The sequence below is a fragment of the Glycine max genome, chromosome 6, assembly GCF_000004515.6.
Source record: "Glycine max cultivar Williams 82 chromosome 6, Glycine_max_v4.0, whole genome shotgun sequence".
NCBI classification, from domain to species: domain Eukaryota; kingdom Viridiplantae; phylum Streptophyta; class Magnoliopsida; order Fabales; family Fabaceae; genus Glycine; species Glycine max.
Window position 1 is genome coordinate 13,423,727 of NC_038242.2, and position 14,816 is coordinate 13,438,542.

At 33.3% G+C, this 14,816-nt stretch overlaps 3 protein-coding genes across 14 annotated transcripts; all 3 read left to right on the forward strand.

Moving 5' to 3' along the window:
- Positions 1-1,829: 1,829 nt before the first annotated feature.
- LOC100306330 (uncharacterized) lies at positions 1,830-3,673 on the forward strand. Its single transcript, NM_001250200.2, has 2 exons — positions 1,830-2,386; positions 3,186-3,673. Exons 1-2 carry the CDS (start codon positions 1,903-1,905, stop codon positions 3,368-3,370), a joined length of 669 nt encoding a protein of 222 aa, NP_001237129.2. The 5' UTR covers positions 1,830-1,902; the 3' UTR covers positions 3,371-3,673.
- Positions 3,674-6,480: 2,807 nt separating this feature from the next.
- LOC100785501 (uncharacterized protein At4g14100-like) lies at positions 6,481-7,941 on the forward strand (the record flags this gene model as incomplete). The annotated part of the gene is made up of 2 exons (XM_006581764.4): positions 6,481-6,754; positions 7,538-7,941. Coding segments are annotated over 2 exons (459 nt in total), but the record flags the coding sequence as incomplete, so codon positions are not given.
- A 949-nt stretch (positions 7,942-8,890) lies between these two features.
- LOC100796592 (chromophore lyase CRL, chloroplastic) lies at positions 8,891-13,655 on the forward strand. Of its 12 annotated transcripts, none has more exons than XM_026128910.2 (11): positions 8,891-9,084; positions 9,196-9,370; positions 9,477-9,526; positions 9,660-9,720; positions 10,268-10,303; positions 10,521-10,571; positions 11,238-11,330; positions 12,376-12,480; positions 12,583-12,678; positions 12,810-12,978; positions 13,487-13,655. In XM_026128910.2, exons 2-10 carry the CDS (start codon positions 9,203-9,205, stop codon positions 12,954-12,956), a joined length of 807 nt encoding a protein of 268 aa, XP_025984695.1. In that variant the 5' UTR covers positions 8,891-9,084; positions 9,196-9,202; the 3' UTR covers positions 12,957-12,978; positions 13,487-13,655. The 12 variants fall into 12 exon arrangements, with proteins under 12 accessions (XP_025984695.1, XP_040872473.1, XP_040872477.1 ...); XM_041016539.1 differs by having other exon boundaries at positions 12,586-12,678; XM_041016537.1 differs by having other exon boundaries at positions 8,907-9,084; positions 9,186-9,370.
- Positions 13,656-14,816: the final 1,161 nt, after the last annotated feature.

A 14,816-nucleotide genomic window follows, 5' to 3' on the forward strand; every position in this document is an offset into this window, starting at 1 on the left:
GTAAATATATAAGGGTGCTATAACTATAATAATAAATGACATAATAATATAATTAATTTTACAATTTAGTTATACGTTATATTAAAATTGATATATTTTAAGTTGATTTATTCTGGTCCCATATATTATTAAGCCTTAACTGAATTGAGATTGATACCAAAGAAATGAATTTTATTAAAATGTTGGCTAAAATAAATATCCGTTAAAAAAAGTATAAATATAAATATAAGTTCCTCTTAACCCAGATCAACACCCCCAATGCAGTCTTTTATTTAACGTGCACATTACTAAAGCAACATCTTAATTTTGAGTGAAAAAAAGAAGGTCACTAGTACCTAATCACTGCACGTAAATTGTCATTAGAAAAATCGTTAGGCAAAATTACACTTTTAATCCCTTAGTTTATCTTCAATTTTAGATTTGGTTCCCGTATAATTTAATTCATAAGTTTGGTTTCTCAATTTTATAAATCCCTGCAAAATTGGTTTTAAAAGTCCGATTTGGATGTTGACTGTTAACCTCAAACGTTGACTGTCACGTGTCAATGCCACGTGTCAATACCACGTGTCAATGTTTGAGTGGTTCCATGTAAATGCTTCATTTTTTGTAGGTAAAATTGTACTTTTGGTTTTCCAATTTTACTCAAATTTCGATTTTAGTCCCCTTATAATTTAATTCACACATTTGGTCCTCCCAATTTTATAAATCCCTTTGTAAATTCAGCCAAATTTCATTACTGGAGAAGTTGTATTTCAAATTTCAAACAAAAATACCATTGTCATACATAGGCCACTTAAGCATTCGTATACATATAATACCGCATGAGAAAACAAAAAAAGAAAAAAAAAATAGGGGGTTATTACAGAACCTGTTAAAGTAAGAGATCTTGAAATTTCAGACCCAAGTTGAGATTCATGCGTCACTTTTCCAAGTTGAACAACCCCGAAAGTGAGAGAGAGACAAAGAGTGATTTTTCTCTGGGTTCTAAGTGAGTGAAAAACTTGTGATGAAAAAGAAGTGCGAGATTTATCAAGACCTACCATGTCTCTAGCACCAGTGACTAAATCATTCAAAAGACCAATTTTGCAGGAATTTTATTACTGGAGAAGTTGTATTTCAAATTTCAAACAAAAAGTACCATTATCATACATAAGTCACTTAAGCATTCGTATACACAAAATACCGCATGAGAGAGCAGAAAAAAAAAAGGGGGTTATTACAGAACCTGTTAAAGTAAGATCTGGAAATTTCAGGCCCAGGTTGAGATTCATGCGCCACTTTCCCAAGTTGAACCTGAAAGTGGGAGAGACACAAAGAGTGATTTTTCTCTGGGTTTCAAGTGAGTGAAAAACTTGTGATGAAAAAGAAGTGTGAGATTTATCAAGACCTATCATGTCTTTAGCACCAGTGACTAAATCATTCAAAAGACCAATTTTGCAGGAATAATTTATAAAGGGGTTTATAAAACTGAAGGACTAAATGTGTGAATTAAATTATAGGGGGACCAAAATTGAAATTGGAGTAAAATTGGGGGACCAAAAATGCAATTTTATCTAAAAAAATGAAACCTTTACAGGGAACCACTCAGACGTTGACATGTGGTATTGACACATGACATTGACACGTGACCGTCAACGTCTGAGGTTAACGGTCAACGTCTAAATCGGGCTTCTAGGACTAATTTTGTAGGGATTTATAAAATTGGGGATCAAATTTATGAATTAAATTATAGGAGGACCAAATCCGTAATTAAAGATAAAGTGAGGGACCAATTTTCAATTTTGCCAAACTGTTATTATCATTAAAAAAAGAAGTCACTGTTATGAATTGTACAATTGTAGCTCAGATTAGATTCTTATCTTCTTTCCCACTGAGGAAACAGAGGATAGCGTCATAGCAGCAATGGCTTCTGCAAGAGAACAAATTTATTTTCTGGCAATCGTCCTTCTATTCTCTCATTCGAAACTAATGTTATCAAATGCTGCTATAACAGGGGAACCAATTCCCGCTGAATGGCCCCATCAGTTCCACGCGTTGATGTTCATGAACCAAAGCGGAACTCTTCAGAAACTGGACTTGTGGTACGACTGGCCCAACGGCCGCAACTTCAACATAATTCAGAATCAGCTCGACCACCTCGTAACATACGACCTCGAATGGAACAACGGCACCTCCTTCGTCTACACTCTCGACCCCTCCGAACCCACGTGCCAAGTCCTGCACGTGGAAGTGGGCATTCTCCGCCCCAATTGGCTCCACGGTGCAACCTATTTGGGTCAGCAACATGTTGGTAATTTCCTCTGCAACGTGTGGGAGAAAGTTGATTTCATTGTCTACTACGAGGATGTCCTCACTCGTAGGCCTGTTAAGTGGGTCTTCTACACAGGTACTACACGCACCTCTGTTCTTAGTTTTTAGTTATACGCACAATTTCGTTTTGAGCTTAATCCAGCTTAAAAAATTAACTCATTTATATACATTATTTTTGTCATATCACCGGTCAATGAGAATTTCAAACACACCTCTCTCACGCCAAAAGCTTAATTTCTTGAACATAAAATTTACAGGATCAGACAGTGGTAGACGGTCGATGAGCCCGATAACAACTACTAAGATAGACTGTAATATCATATTAGAGTTTGTGTTTAAGCTTAATTTAATCTCAAAAGCTCTCAAAAGCTCACTCTTGTAGAGTGAAAGTTGTTCTTATATACTACATCCTTTATGTATCATTTGATGTTTTAGCCTTCTTTTTTTTAATCTGAAAACAATTAATGTTTTATAATTTTAAAGTCTAATTTTTTTTTCTCAATTACACCCCTATTTAACAGCTACTATAGTTGAGATAAGCAGAAATTTGTAATATAATTATTACTACTAATAGGATATTAAATAAGGGCTTTTTTGTCCTAATTTGCATTCAATAAATATTTTTTAATCTATATGCATTAAACTTAAACATCTAAATATATACAAGTAGGAAGGAAAGGGGTAGTAGTACTGTAGTAGCACTCTATTTTTGTCATATCACTTGTTAAGTCAGTCTGACAATTATTTATTGTCGGTTAATACATTTGTTAGTTATATTTGCATGTCTCCCTTATTTGAAACCTTTCCTTGGGCATTGATTGAAAATAACAAGCATTGATCTGATAGTGAATCCGATTTGAATTTGGTGGGTGCAGGATACACTGCTCACGTGATGACATTTGAGGTTGGTGCAGTGCTTGAGGATCCAAATTGGCAGGCTCCTGTGTATTGTTTTAGTGAGAATGGGAAGGAAAACAATAGCCCCATTTTAAGACATGCTGTTCCTGGTGGTTCTCTTGGGAGTTTGATGAGAGGGATAACTGTTTGGGAAACTATGTAATTATGAAATAGATAGTGGCAATGGCATATGCACTATGTTCGATAATTTTGATGCACTAGAGGTGCTCATGCATCATTGTGTTGGAAATAAACTGTGATAGTCTTTGGAACTTATGCCAGACCAAGCATTTAGAAATTTTGTTGAATTTGTTCTGTTGTAGAGTGGGAAGTATAGAATGTTTTGTTGCTTTTAACAGCTTGAATCCGGTAAGAGAAGCTTAATTGGTTGGTCTAATATTTAAGCGGTAGAGAGGCTTGTGCGTAATTTAGAAGATATTGTTGAAAGTTAATTAGTTTAAAAAAATTGAAATATTCTTGTTAGAAAATTTTATTTTCTGAAATGTTGTTCTTCCGTTGGTATTATAGTATCTTGACATGTCTTGGAATGTCCATTTTTTTTATGATCAATGGATATTACACATCATGTGTTAAATGTCTTTGAAAAGTGTAGCCTAAAGTTAAATAGATTCTCAATGGATGGAACCATTGCAGCTCTTCATGAAAGAGTATGGTTTGAATTGACTAGACTCTTCATGAAGGGACTTGAGTGAACCATTGTATTCCTTCATGAAAGGTTAGTCCTCTCTCTACTTTTTATTTTTATTTTTTTTATAAATATATGTCTTGGAGTATATGGCAGGAACTATTGTTTGATCGCATATTTTCCCATCAAAATTGAGAAAGAATGAGAGGAAGATCTTATCCTACAAATCAAAGACGTCAAAAGGCACTCAAGAGCTTCAAGTGGATTCAAATCCAAGTTAAAAAGACAATGAGTTCAAGAGGTAGTACCATTTAATCTTTCTTTCATTTTTTATCTCCTAATTCATGCAGCTATGATCTAATTTGATTGTTCATAATAGTGAACCACGATTCATGATGTGCAGTAGATTATAACAATATGCTTATGATTTGAATGAACTTATTATAGAAGTGATAGGATTTGGCTTATTATGATTTAAGCCTTTTGGAGGATATCATTGCATTCTAACCTTCAAATAATGCAAACGTGTGAGGTATATAATATAAAATAACAGAGAAAAAACGTTAAAGAAAGAACTTTTACGAATGAAAAGGTTAATTATAGAAAATGCACAAGTGCTTCACTGCTTCTCAACCTACTACTTAAAAGAGCTGTATTTGGCTGATAACACTGATAGCTAACAAAATCAAAGAGACTCTTTTACTCCAAAAGTTGACTTGAGAAACCTTTTGCAAAAGATCAAGATAACTCATGCAAAGAGGAAGAAGAGCATCATTACATAAGCCACCCTTTGTTTCTTCTCACTTCTTGAGAGTTAATTATTTGTTTTGTTTGCATCAAAGAAATCTCTTAGTCAACATTTTAAAGAAATTTAGCTATTTATCACTGTTCCAGATCTTGACTGTTTTATACTAGTAAATATGTTTTTAAAAAAGAGTCAAAAGTCTCGTAGTTTACTTTATTAGAATTTATAAGTAAACTTGGGAGATAATATCTCTTGGGAAAGATAGAGAATATGGCTATGATTCTTAGAAGTGTATTACTTAAAGCACTCAGCGATTTTATAAATCTGTAGCGTGGAAGAAGTGGAGCATTTTATTACTCTTAAGTCTTAACAGTAACACTATCATAAGAAAAGCTTAATTGGTTACCTATCTATCAAGCTAAGAAGTTGTTCACTTAAAACCACTCCAAGCTTACACATTTAGAGAAGTCTAATGATGACTGATCTTATTTACTCGTGGATTTTCTGCTCTGGTCCTTGATGCAATGTGGCAGATTTATGATGTGAAACTTTTTTGATAGATAGGCATTCTTCTGGGATGATGTCAAGATCTGCAAATCAGGGATTTGATCAATCACATCATTAATCTGTAACAATGAACGTAATCTGGACCACCATTTATGTTATTTTGTGTAAATAACTAAAGAGTTGGGTAATTGCAACTTTGAGTCCTAGAGATCTGTAAACTGCTAGGTTGTTATTTCTTGGATACTTTACTCTTCTTTTGTGTTTTATTTATTAACTTCATTTTTTCATGATTATATTTTTGGCTTAAATACTTATTCTTATTTGTCTTTACGTAAACCAGTACCAATCCTGAACTCAGTTTGGGATAGAAGATTCTTTTCAGTTTTCCCGTATACTTTTACTACTACTATTTTTAAGTTCTTATTTTTCAAAAATTACTTTTTTTTTAAAGTTCTTGTTTTTAAGTATAACTTAAAAAGAAGCTTTAAAGTTAAAAAAAAGTTGAACAAACACAATAGAATCGCAATAATAACAACAATTTTTTAAATGAATATTCGGTGTTGTTTCTTAGGTACTCATTTGTTGTTCCTTAGGTACTTGTTGTATTTTTTAAAATTAAAATTAATATTTACTTTTTTTTGTGCTTATTAGTGTTGTTCATGACTTGTCTCATTTCTTTAATTTGACTCGACACTAAGTTAATTATAGCAATTCATGAGTTTTGATTATATTTTAGGTTATTCCAACTCGTCTCCATGTTTTATATAATTTGCAATTACATATTGATAATAAGATTTTTTTAATTTAATGAATAATATAATATTACATTTATATTAATGTTATTTGATTTAAATATATGTTGTAGAATATACTTTATTTTTAATTTTATATTTTCAATTTTAGAATTGAGTTATACATAATATTAAATTTGATATATTATGCTAAAAAAACTTATTGATTTATTCTTGTTCCATATATTATTAAACTTTAATTGAATTGAATTTGATAACCAAATAAATGACTTTATTAAATGTCATCTAAAATATAAGTATAAATTATCTTTACCGGCAGTATAAACACCCTAATGGCTAATGCAGACTTTAACGTGCACGATAGTGAGTAGAATTCCTAATTGTGAGTGAGAAAAGATTCAAAAGAATCACTGCAAGTAAATTGTCTTAAGAAATTTTGTGGTTTCTATATTTTTTATTTTTTTCCCCGAGTCAGTGACGCTTCTGAGTTATACAATTCTCCCACACAGTCACATTACATTGTGTCATTCTTATCTTGTTTTCCTCTAAGGAAACACAGCACAACAGCAATGGCCACTGCAAAAGAACAACTTTATTAACGGTATCATCAGAGGGTGCTGTAACAGGGCAACTTCAACATTCTCCAGTATCAGCTCGACCACCTCGTCACCTACGACCTCCAATGGAACAACGGCACCTCCTTCATCTACACCCTCCATCCCTCAGACCCCACATGCCAAGTTCTGCACTTTCAAGTGGGTATTCTCCGCCCCAATTGGCTCCTCGGCGCCACATATTTGGGTCAGCAGCATGTTGATAATTTCCTCTGTAATGTATGGGAGAAAGTTGATGAGGATGTTCTCACTCGTAGACCTGTTAAGTGGATCTTCTACTCAGGTAGCATACACACCTCTATTGTTACTTGAGAAATGTTACAAGTATACTGCAGACACTCTCTGGTGGGTAATGAACTCTTTTGAATGCATTCTATATTCTGAAATTTAATGAAAATTATAAAATTTTATAAGTCTCACATTCTGTCTCATAAATGTCAAAAACAATGTTGGAGACTTAGGTGGTTATCATTTCTTATTGATACTTATTTATAGAGTATGAATTTAAGTCTTACACAATCATTTACCCCTATTCATATACATATCCCTAGACATTTGAACGTAGCAGTGTATTTGTCTATAATTGATGACCCAATATGTGCATCAACAATTAGGATAAATTTTGAATTTTGATACCATCTTAAAGTTGAAATTTAGATTTAACTTAACCTCAAAATTAGTTCATTGAGGATCAGAGTGTGTGGATTTGTGCGCTAACTCAATAGAGTAAACTAACTCATTGATTATTATATGCATTATTTTAATCATATCATTAGTCTGTGTAGGATCTTCAACAAAATCAACACTTCTCAAATTGAGGTCTAGACATTCTAAATGTGAATTTTGCAAACTGTTACATTAGAATTTGATTTCATCTTAAAATTTATGTTTAAATTTAATTCAACTTTAAAAATTAGCTGGCAAAGTAAAAGTGTTGCCCTCACTTATAAACAGTATTTTGGCCACATCATTTGTCAATGGCCACGTTATTTTTGCTATATTTGTATGTCTTCCCTATTTGAAGCATTCATGTGAAGTGAATCCGATTTGAATTTGGTGGGTGCAGGATACACTGCTCACGTGATGACATTGGAGGTTGGTGCAGTGCTTGAGGATCCAAATTGGCAGGCTCCTGTGTATTGTTTTAATGAGAATGAGAAGGAAAAGAATAGCCCCATTTTGAGACCTGCTGTTCGTGGTGGTTATCTTGGGAGTTTGATGAGAGAGATACCCGCTCGGGAAACTAAGTAATTATAATTTTGATCAACTAGAGGTGCTCATGCATGTTGGATATGAACTATGATAGTCTTTGGAAGTTATGCTAGACCAAGCATTTTGAAATATTCTGTTGTGTGGGAATTACAGAATGTTTTGTTGCTTTTAAAAGTTACACCTGGTAAGAGAAGCTTAATTGGTTGGTCTAATATGAAAGTGGTATATGCTGTTGAAGTGAATTAAGAAAGGTTGAAACGTGCTTGTTTGATAATTTTATTTTTGAAGTATTGGTCTCTTATTGATTTATTAAAACATTACTTGAATAGTACATTGATTTAATTGATAATTAGTCTCTATTATAGAACTTAACCGAATCCAGTTTAGTTACAATTGAACAAACAACATGTTGATTAACAAACTATACATACATTAATTTTGATCTTTAAATTATTATTATATTCTTCCTTAAAAAATATTATTAAATAATTTTTAGAAAAATATAGAGTGTCACTGTATTTATTTATATAAAAAGTCTAAACTAGTAGCATTAAAGAATTTTTAAGGAACTAATTTATCATGAAAACTAAATTTTTAAAGAACTAATGTCGCAGTAAAAAATATAACTAACAAGGCCAGTTGTGTAATTTTAAAAGTTCAGCTGATGAAAGATTTGCTCAATTTTCCAAGTTTATATTCAATTTTTAAAGAAGGTTATTAAGACGCACAATTTTTTTAAGCGAAGTTTTGAATTTAAATATTATGGATAAAAAAATTTGATTAGATGAAAAAATACTAAAGATAATCAATAGATTTTTCCAAACGAAAATTAATTATTTATAAGAATAGTCCATATCAATGTCGAGATAAAAAAAATTTATATTACACGTGTTTGCAAATATATGTGAAGTGTTAGATTATAGTTTTTTTTAAGGTATTTATTAATAAAAATAAATTCCATGTATATTTTCATTTTAAAGAATCTTAAAATTTAATTTAATTAATGAAATAAATTATAATTTTTATTACATTTAATGTTCTCAGAAAATAATTAAGAAAATGAAAAATCATATTTAATCAAACAACTACTTAACTGATTGATATAAAAAATTATAATTTTTTTTTAAAAAAATATTTATATATTTAAAAAATAATAGTAACTCAAAGTCAAAATATAATAAAGTATTGATAATAATAGTCCTGATTTTATTAATTAATAACGTGGTGATTTCTTATTCCCATTCTGGAAACTGCAAAGCAGAGCAGAGCAGAGGAGGTTTTAATCAATCATTTGGGATTTTGGGTACTATAATCAATAGAAATAGAACCAAATCAAAATTGGAACCTCTGGCTCTGGATGATGAACGATTCACAGGCCAGAGACCAATAAGACAGACAGAGGTAACGTAATTCAACTTTCGGCTTCTTCTTCTTCTTCTAGTTGTGGTTGTTGTTCCACTCACACTCAGATTGCGCCGCAACTAATTCCAATTCCATAAAAGAAAAGCGTAGAAGAAAGATGGGTACGGATTCGGATTCGGATGCGAATGGATGGAACCGTGCTCGAGGGTTGGCCCTTAAGACTCTGCTACTCTTTGGTGGCGCACTTCTCGTCAAGCGCCTCCGCAAGTCCACCACGCGCTGGGACCACGCTCATTTCGTCTCCAAGTCCCTCGCCGGCGAAAAGGTTCTCACTTCTCTTTCATCTTTCAATTCACTCTTCTAAGATTCTACTTTGCTTCTTTCTTTTCACTTCAATGTCTCAATTATTATTATTATTGTTGTATTTGTAGTATTCCAAGGAGCAAGCTTCCAGAGACCCTGATAACTATTTCAACATTAGGTCATATTTCGCACTCCTCTTTTTTCGTTACTTTCGCTAAATCTGTGCTCTTGTTTGGTTTCTCACTTGTATTCTTTTTTATGGACAAGAGAGGCTTTTAGAAATGGGACACTGAAATTTGGTGTTTTTGCAGAATGCTTACATGCCCCGCAGCGGAGCTAGTGGATGGTTCCAAGGTTTTGTATTTTGAACAGGTGACCATTACTATGCAACAAGTCTGCAAGTTACTTATTTGTGAGTTAGGTCCTGTTTAGAAAAGAAAAAAAATATCCTTTAACGTAACACTTATAGGAGAAGAAAATAACAAGATAAAATTAAATGAATTTCTCCCATAGGCTAAAATATACTTTTTTTTTTATCTGCAAATGTTAGTTTGCTAGTCTTTTTTATCTGCAAATATTAGTTTATTAGTTTTTGTTAGAAATGTCCGTTGGGGGGTTTGAACGCGTGACCTCTCCCCCCTCCCTTCACCCTTCCCCAACCACGAGGCTAATTTTATATCTCCAAGCTAAAATCTAGTTATGCACTCAGCTTTTGGAGAAGTTAAATAAAAGGACTTCTATGAGAATTAAGTGCATAAATTGATTTTGACTAATGAGACAAGTTCGATTCATTCTACCTTGTTTTCTTCTCCTGTAAATGCTTATGAAGAAATTTATCCAAACAGGACCATATTGTTTTCAATCTTTTTTATCTGTGCTTTAAATATTAGCTCAATGAAGATTATCTTTGTGCTACTAGGCTTTTTGGAGGACTCCACAAAAACCATTTCGGCAGGTAGGCTTTATATCTTCAGAGATATTCTATTTACATTTTCTGTTTCTGTTTCTTTGACTTGAAATATTATCAGGAGCAAGATGCTTCCAATAGATATGTGTTTTGGTGAAAAAATGTCTGCATGTTAAACTTCTTACGTTATTGCTTTCAGTTTTCTGTGTTGATTTTTTGAAAAGATAAATCTAATCTTCACTGTCATCATTCAATTTTTTCGCAGAGGCTTTTTATGGTGAAACCTTGTCCTAAAGAGTTGAAATGTGATGTTGAGGTACGTGTTTATTCACTTTAATGATACTGATGCCCTTTCCCATCATCTTGTACTTCATTGTATGAAACATGTCCTAATGCTTGTGATAGTTTTCTTAGTGAAGATGGCTCAGTTAGCTATGCCACACTTGTCTTGAGCATCATGATTTGCATAATTTATGATGCTGATGCTTTGTCTTTCTGACATCTCTAGCTTCATAAAACAATATTGAGATCTTCTTTACCATAACTTTTCTATAAAATGTCATAAAAAAAAGTTATGCTAAGCATTCCTTACAAAACGTGGAAAAAAATTGTACGCTGTTTAAAGCTTCTTATGAAGCTTTTCTGGTTTTACATATGCACAGTGATGCAGGACAAAGGGGGTCAAATTATAATTAAATGCTGGGTTGCTATGGGAAATTGTAGATGATTAGTCACATTGGTGTGTATAATTGATCCAAAGTCCAAACAGTATCCAATATTCAAGTATAATTGATCCAACATTGTCCCACATTACATAGAGGCTTGCTCTTATGTTTTTGGTCTGATTTCTAGACGTATGATTTCACTTTAGTTTATTTCTTTCTTAGAGGAATAGTATATTCTTTTTCTTGTTACAACTTACAAGTGGCTGCTATATTTTGTTTAAATCAGAGCCTGAATACTAATTTCCGTTCAATGGCAGTTAAGTACATATGCCATTAGAGACATGGAGGAGTACAAAAATTTCTGTGATCGACCAAGGGATCAGCGTCCACAGCCGGAAGAAGTCATTGGGGTAAGCATAAGCATTTAGCCACGTTCATACTTCATACTTAGCTTAGAAGCATCTTGTTTTAGACATTTGTCATTTATTTTTGGTCAGAGAGAGAAGTGGAACAAAATGATTTGAAAAGAAAAAAAAAACGTAGGATGTTAAAAAGAAATTCTGTGGAGGTAGAATGGAGAAAATAAAGAAAATAAAAGGAAGAAAGGGATTCGTGAAAATAACATTAGGATGGAAAGAAAGAAATTCCTGGGAACTTTTTACATATAATAGTCGTAGATAGATTAATGGATATCCCGAGGCTGCTTAGACATCACATTTGGCAAACAATTATAAGACCACAGCTAAAATCAAGTGTTGGGTATAAACTTATCTCAAATTGAATACTGCATAATATATTAATGATTAAAGACTATCACAAAAAGCCATAAAGGCCAAGAATCTAATTGGCCATTTTTGAGGTTGATAGAGGCAGTATGGTGAGTCTAATACATCTTAGCATCAGCTGCCACTCTTAAATGTGACCAAATGAGTGAAGAAATGTTCCAGTTTGTCTGAGGAAATGAAGCTGTTATCTTCCCCCAAATTTTATTTAAAGGTGATGCTATGATAGTTCAATGACTTGGGAAAGTAGAATGTAAAAGTTTGACTGGCTTCTTGAATCTATTACCTGGACATAATCGAGTATGGAGGAGTTTTCTTTCATGAAATGCAACTAGTTTAATTACCAGAATGAAAAATATCCGTGGAATGGATTGATTTTTCGCTTCTCCATTTCTGATTATAATTTCGTTCCACATTTCTTTCCTTGTTCTGCCTCTGTGTTTCTGTGGCGTTTCGTAGATTATATTTTGTTTACTTTTAGACTTTTCAAAGACTTTATTACATCAATGAATTATCTTTTTGGGAAATTCTGGACAAAATTCTATTTTGATCGACACTTTCTTAGGTACTTGCTTAAGCATGTTCTAAATGGGAATTCATGACAAGTTTGTGTATTTGAATATCTTAATATCTTATGCTTGAACAATTATAATACTTGTAATGTGGCTTGCAGGATATTGCAGAACATTTGACAACAGTACATCTTAAGCGTTGTCCACGTGGAAAACGTTGCTTATATAAAGGTTCAACCCCACCTGGTGGATTTCCTAATTCATGGGTAATTTTCTGTTCACACTATTGTCTTAATATCTGCATCCCCTTCCTTTTACCAGTCCTACCATATATAAGAGTTGATTGAAACATCTGCACTCTTTTGTAGCAGAATGGAGCAACCCACTGTACTTCAGAACTTGCAATTTTGAAGAACAATGATATACATACCTGGGATAGGGGTTATGATGATGATGGAAATCAAGTTAGTTTTCTTCATCTGGTTTTATCTAGTTGGGCTAGTTTGGTGGTTGCTTTAACTTTATAGTTGCAAATTTATATAGTATATGACAACAACAAAAACAGAAACATAAATTATTTTCTATTTGATTGCAGGTTTGGGGACAAAAAGAAGGCCCTTATGAGTTCAAGCCTGCACCAACCTCCAGTTTTAGTGATATGTTTTCTCCCTTGAATTTCCCCCCTCCACCATCCATGGAGAGAAGAATAGAGGGTTCATTTGTTTTGCAAGAACAAGAATGAAAGCATTCAATATAACCACTGTGTAATTCTGCTATCAATATATTGTTTTTCTCGTTAATTAGCTATATCTTTTTTCTTAGAGCATGATTGAATTATATTTTGTTTAGAGATTATAATCTGATAAATAAATAAAATATATATATGTTGGTGGTACTATTCAAATATGTTGGTTATTTAACAGAAGGAATAAGATAACCATGCGAAAATTGAACTAAATAATCAAATGAATAGGAATAAATTAGTGGTCTATTTTTTCTGACGTAAAGAGTAATGGAATAAAAAATCCAGCCTAAAATTTGTTGTTCAGATAGAAGTATAATCCCACAAGCACTGCAATTCCCAGGGCAGCTGCAATAGGAAGTGCGTTCCTGTTTAAAGCATATTCATAGATAATGTTAAAATACTATGTGAGGGAGTCATCATATTTAGCTATAAAAGACAAGCTATGACTCACCCGATTGCTTCTTCTTTCTTGATTTTGGATTTTCGTGCCTTTCTAACATCTTTATCATTTGCGTTTCTTGCAACAGCTGGAGCGTAGGGCCTAAACCTTCCTTTTGGAGCACCACAAACTGCAAAACACCACTTTAAGGCAATGATAATGCAGTATACCTACTTAGTTCAGTCACCCTTATTTCTTTTTTCTTTTTCAACCAGTAACAACAATTTGATAATTTATATTACTTGCAAAGCATGAAAGCAAATTTTGTTTTGGATTGAAGTTCCTTTTGTTTCTTTATTAGTAACACCAGAGGTGAAGTAAAAAAGTAATTAACTACCAGGGCAGAAGATTCTTGTGTATAAAGAACAAGTCCATAGACTTCATACATGAATCATCTAATGACAAAAGGGTGAGACAAAAGTCGAGAGGAAGCCAACCCGCAATCGCGACAGATATAGGCTTGCTTGGAGGCCACACGCATCGAAATCCTGGCAGCTCCAGAAGTAAGCTGTTGATTTGGATGAAGTAAGAGGTTAAGGGAACCAGAGAAGAAAGATGACTTTAAAGCCAAAGGGTTGAAGTGTGGTCTCAAGCCAGCATTGGTAGCTGGGGCTAATGAAGGTGGGGGGGACCTTGCAGTGTTAAGGCTGATTGTTAGTGCTTGCAGATGCATGGCCATTTTCACCTTTGCTATTCCTAATGTATCTCAGTTTGGTTGGCAGATACTGAGTTAAGGAAATGAGAATAAAAAGAGAGACAATTGATGATAAGAAAAAGGTTGTGAAACCACTGGTGATTCTATGAATGCTGTGGAATCGGCTTGTGTCTGAATCCTACGTAGAAAGCGTGGCATTCATACTCCCCACACAAGCTCTTTCCCACACTTGTTTCAGTTTTATCGTATTATTAGGACGAGGAAGTGTCGATGTATTAGGCACCAAGTATTAATGCATTTCTGCTTTGACCCCACACTTCAGGATACGTAATTTTTAGGTCCTTTGCCTGGGCCCCTTCAAAAGAGGATAGCAAATTCAAGAGCAACATTTTTCAATCATTTTCTTGTCCCCCATATTGTTGAGAGCTTCTAAAGACAAGAGAATCCAATTAATTCTTAGGAAAACTATCATAGTTCATGAAATGATGAAATGCTCGTTACTTAGTGGTGTGAAATCTTGACTATTTCAGGTTAAACAAGATTTTTTTTCTTATCTTGAGATGGATAAGTTCTAACCTTAATGACTTAGGTGTGTTTGAATTAATGGTTTGTCAATTTCTAACTTTAATGACTTTTCGTACACTCCGTACTTGAGCATGGGAGATTGTGTATCCTCGGTCTCCATTGAACCGAGCCCAATTGTTTAAACCATTGGCCGAGTAATTAGAAAACTCTATACAAACCACATCTCACCTCAGAACAA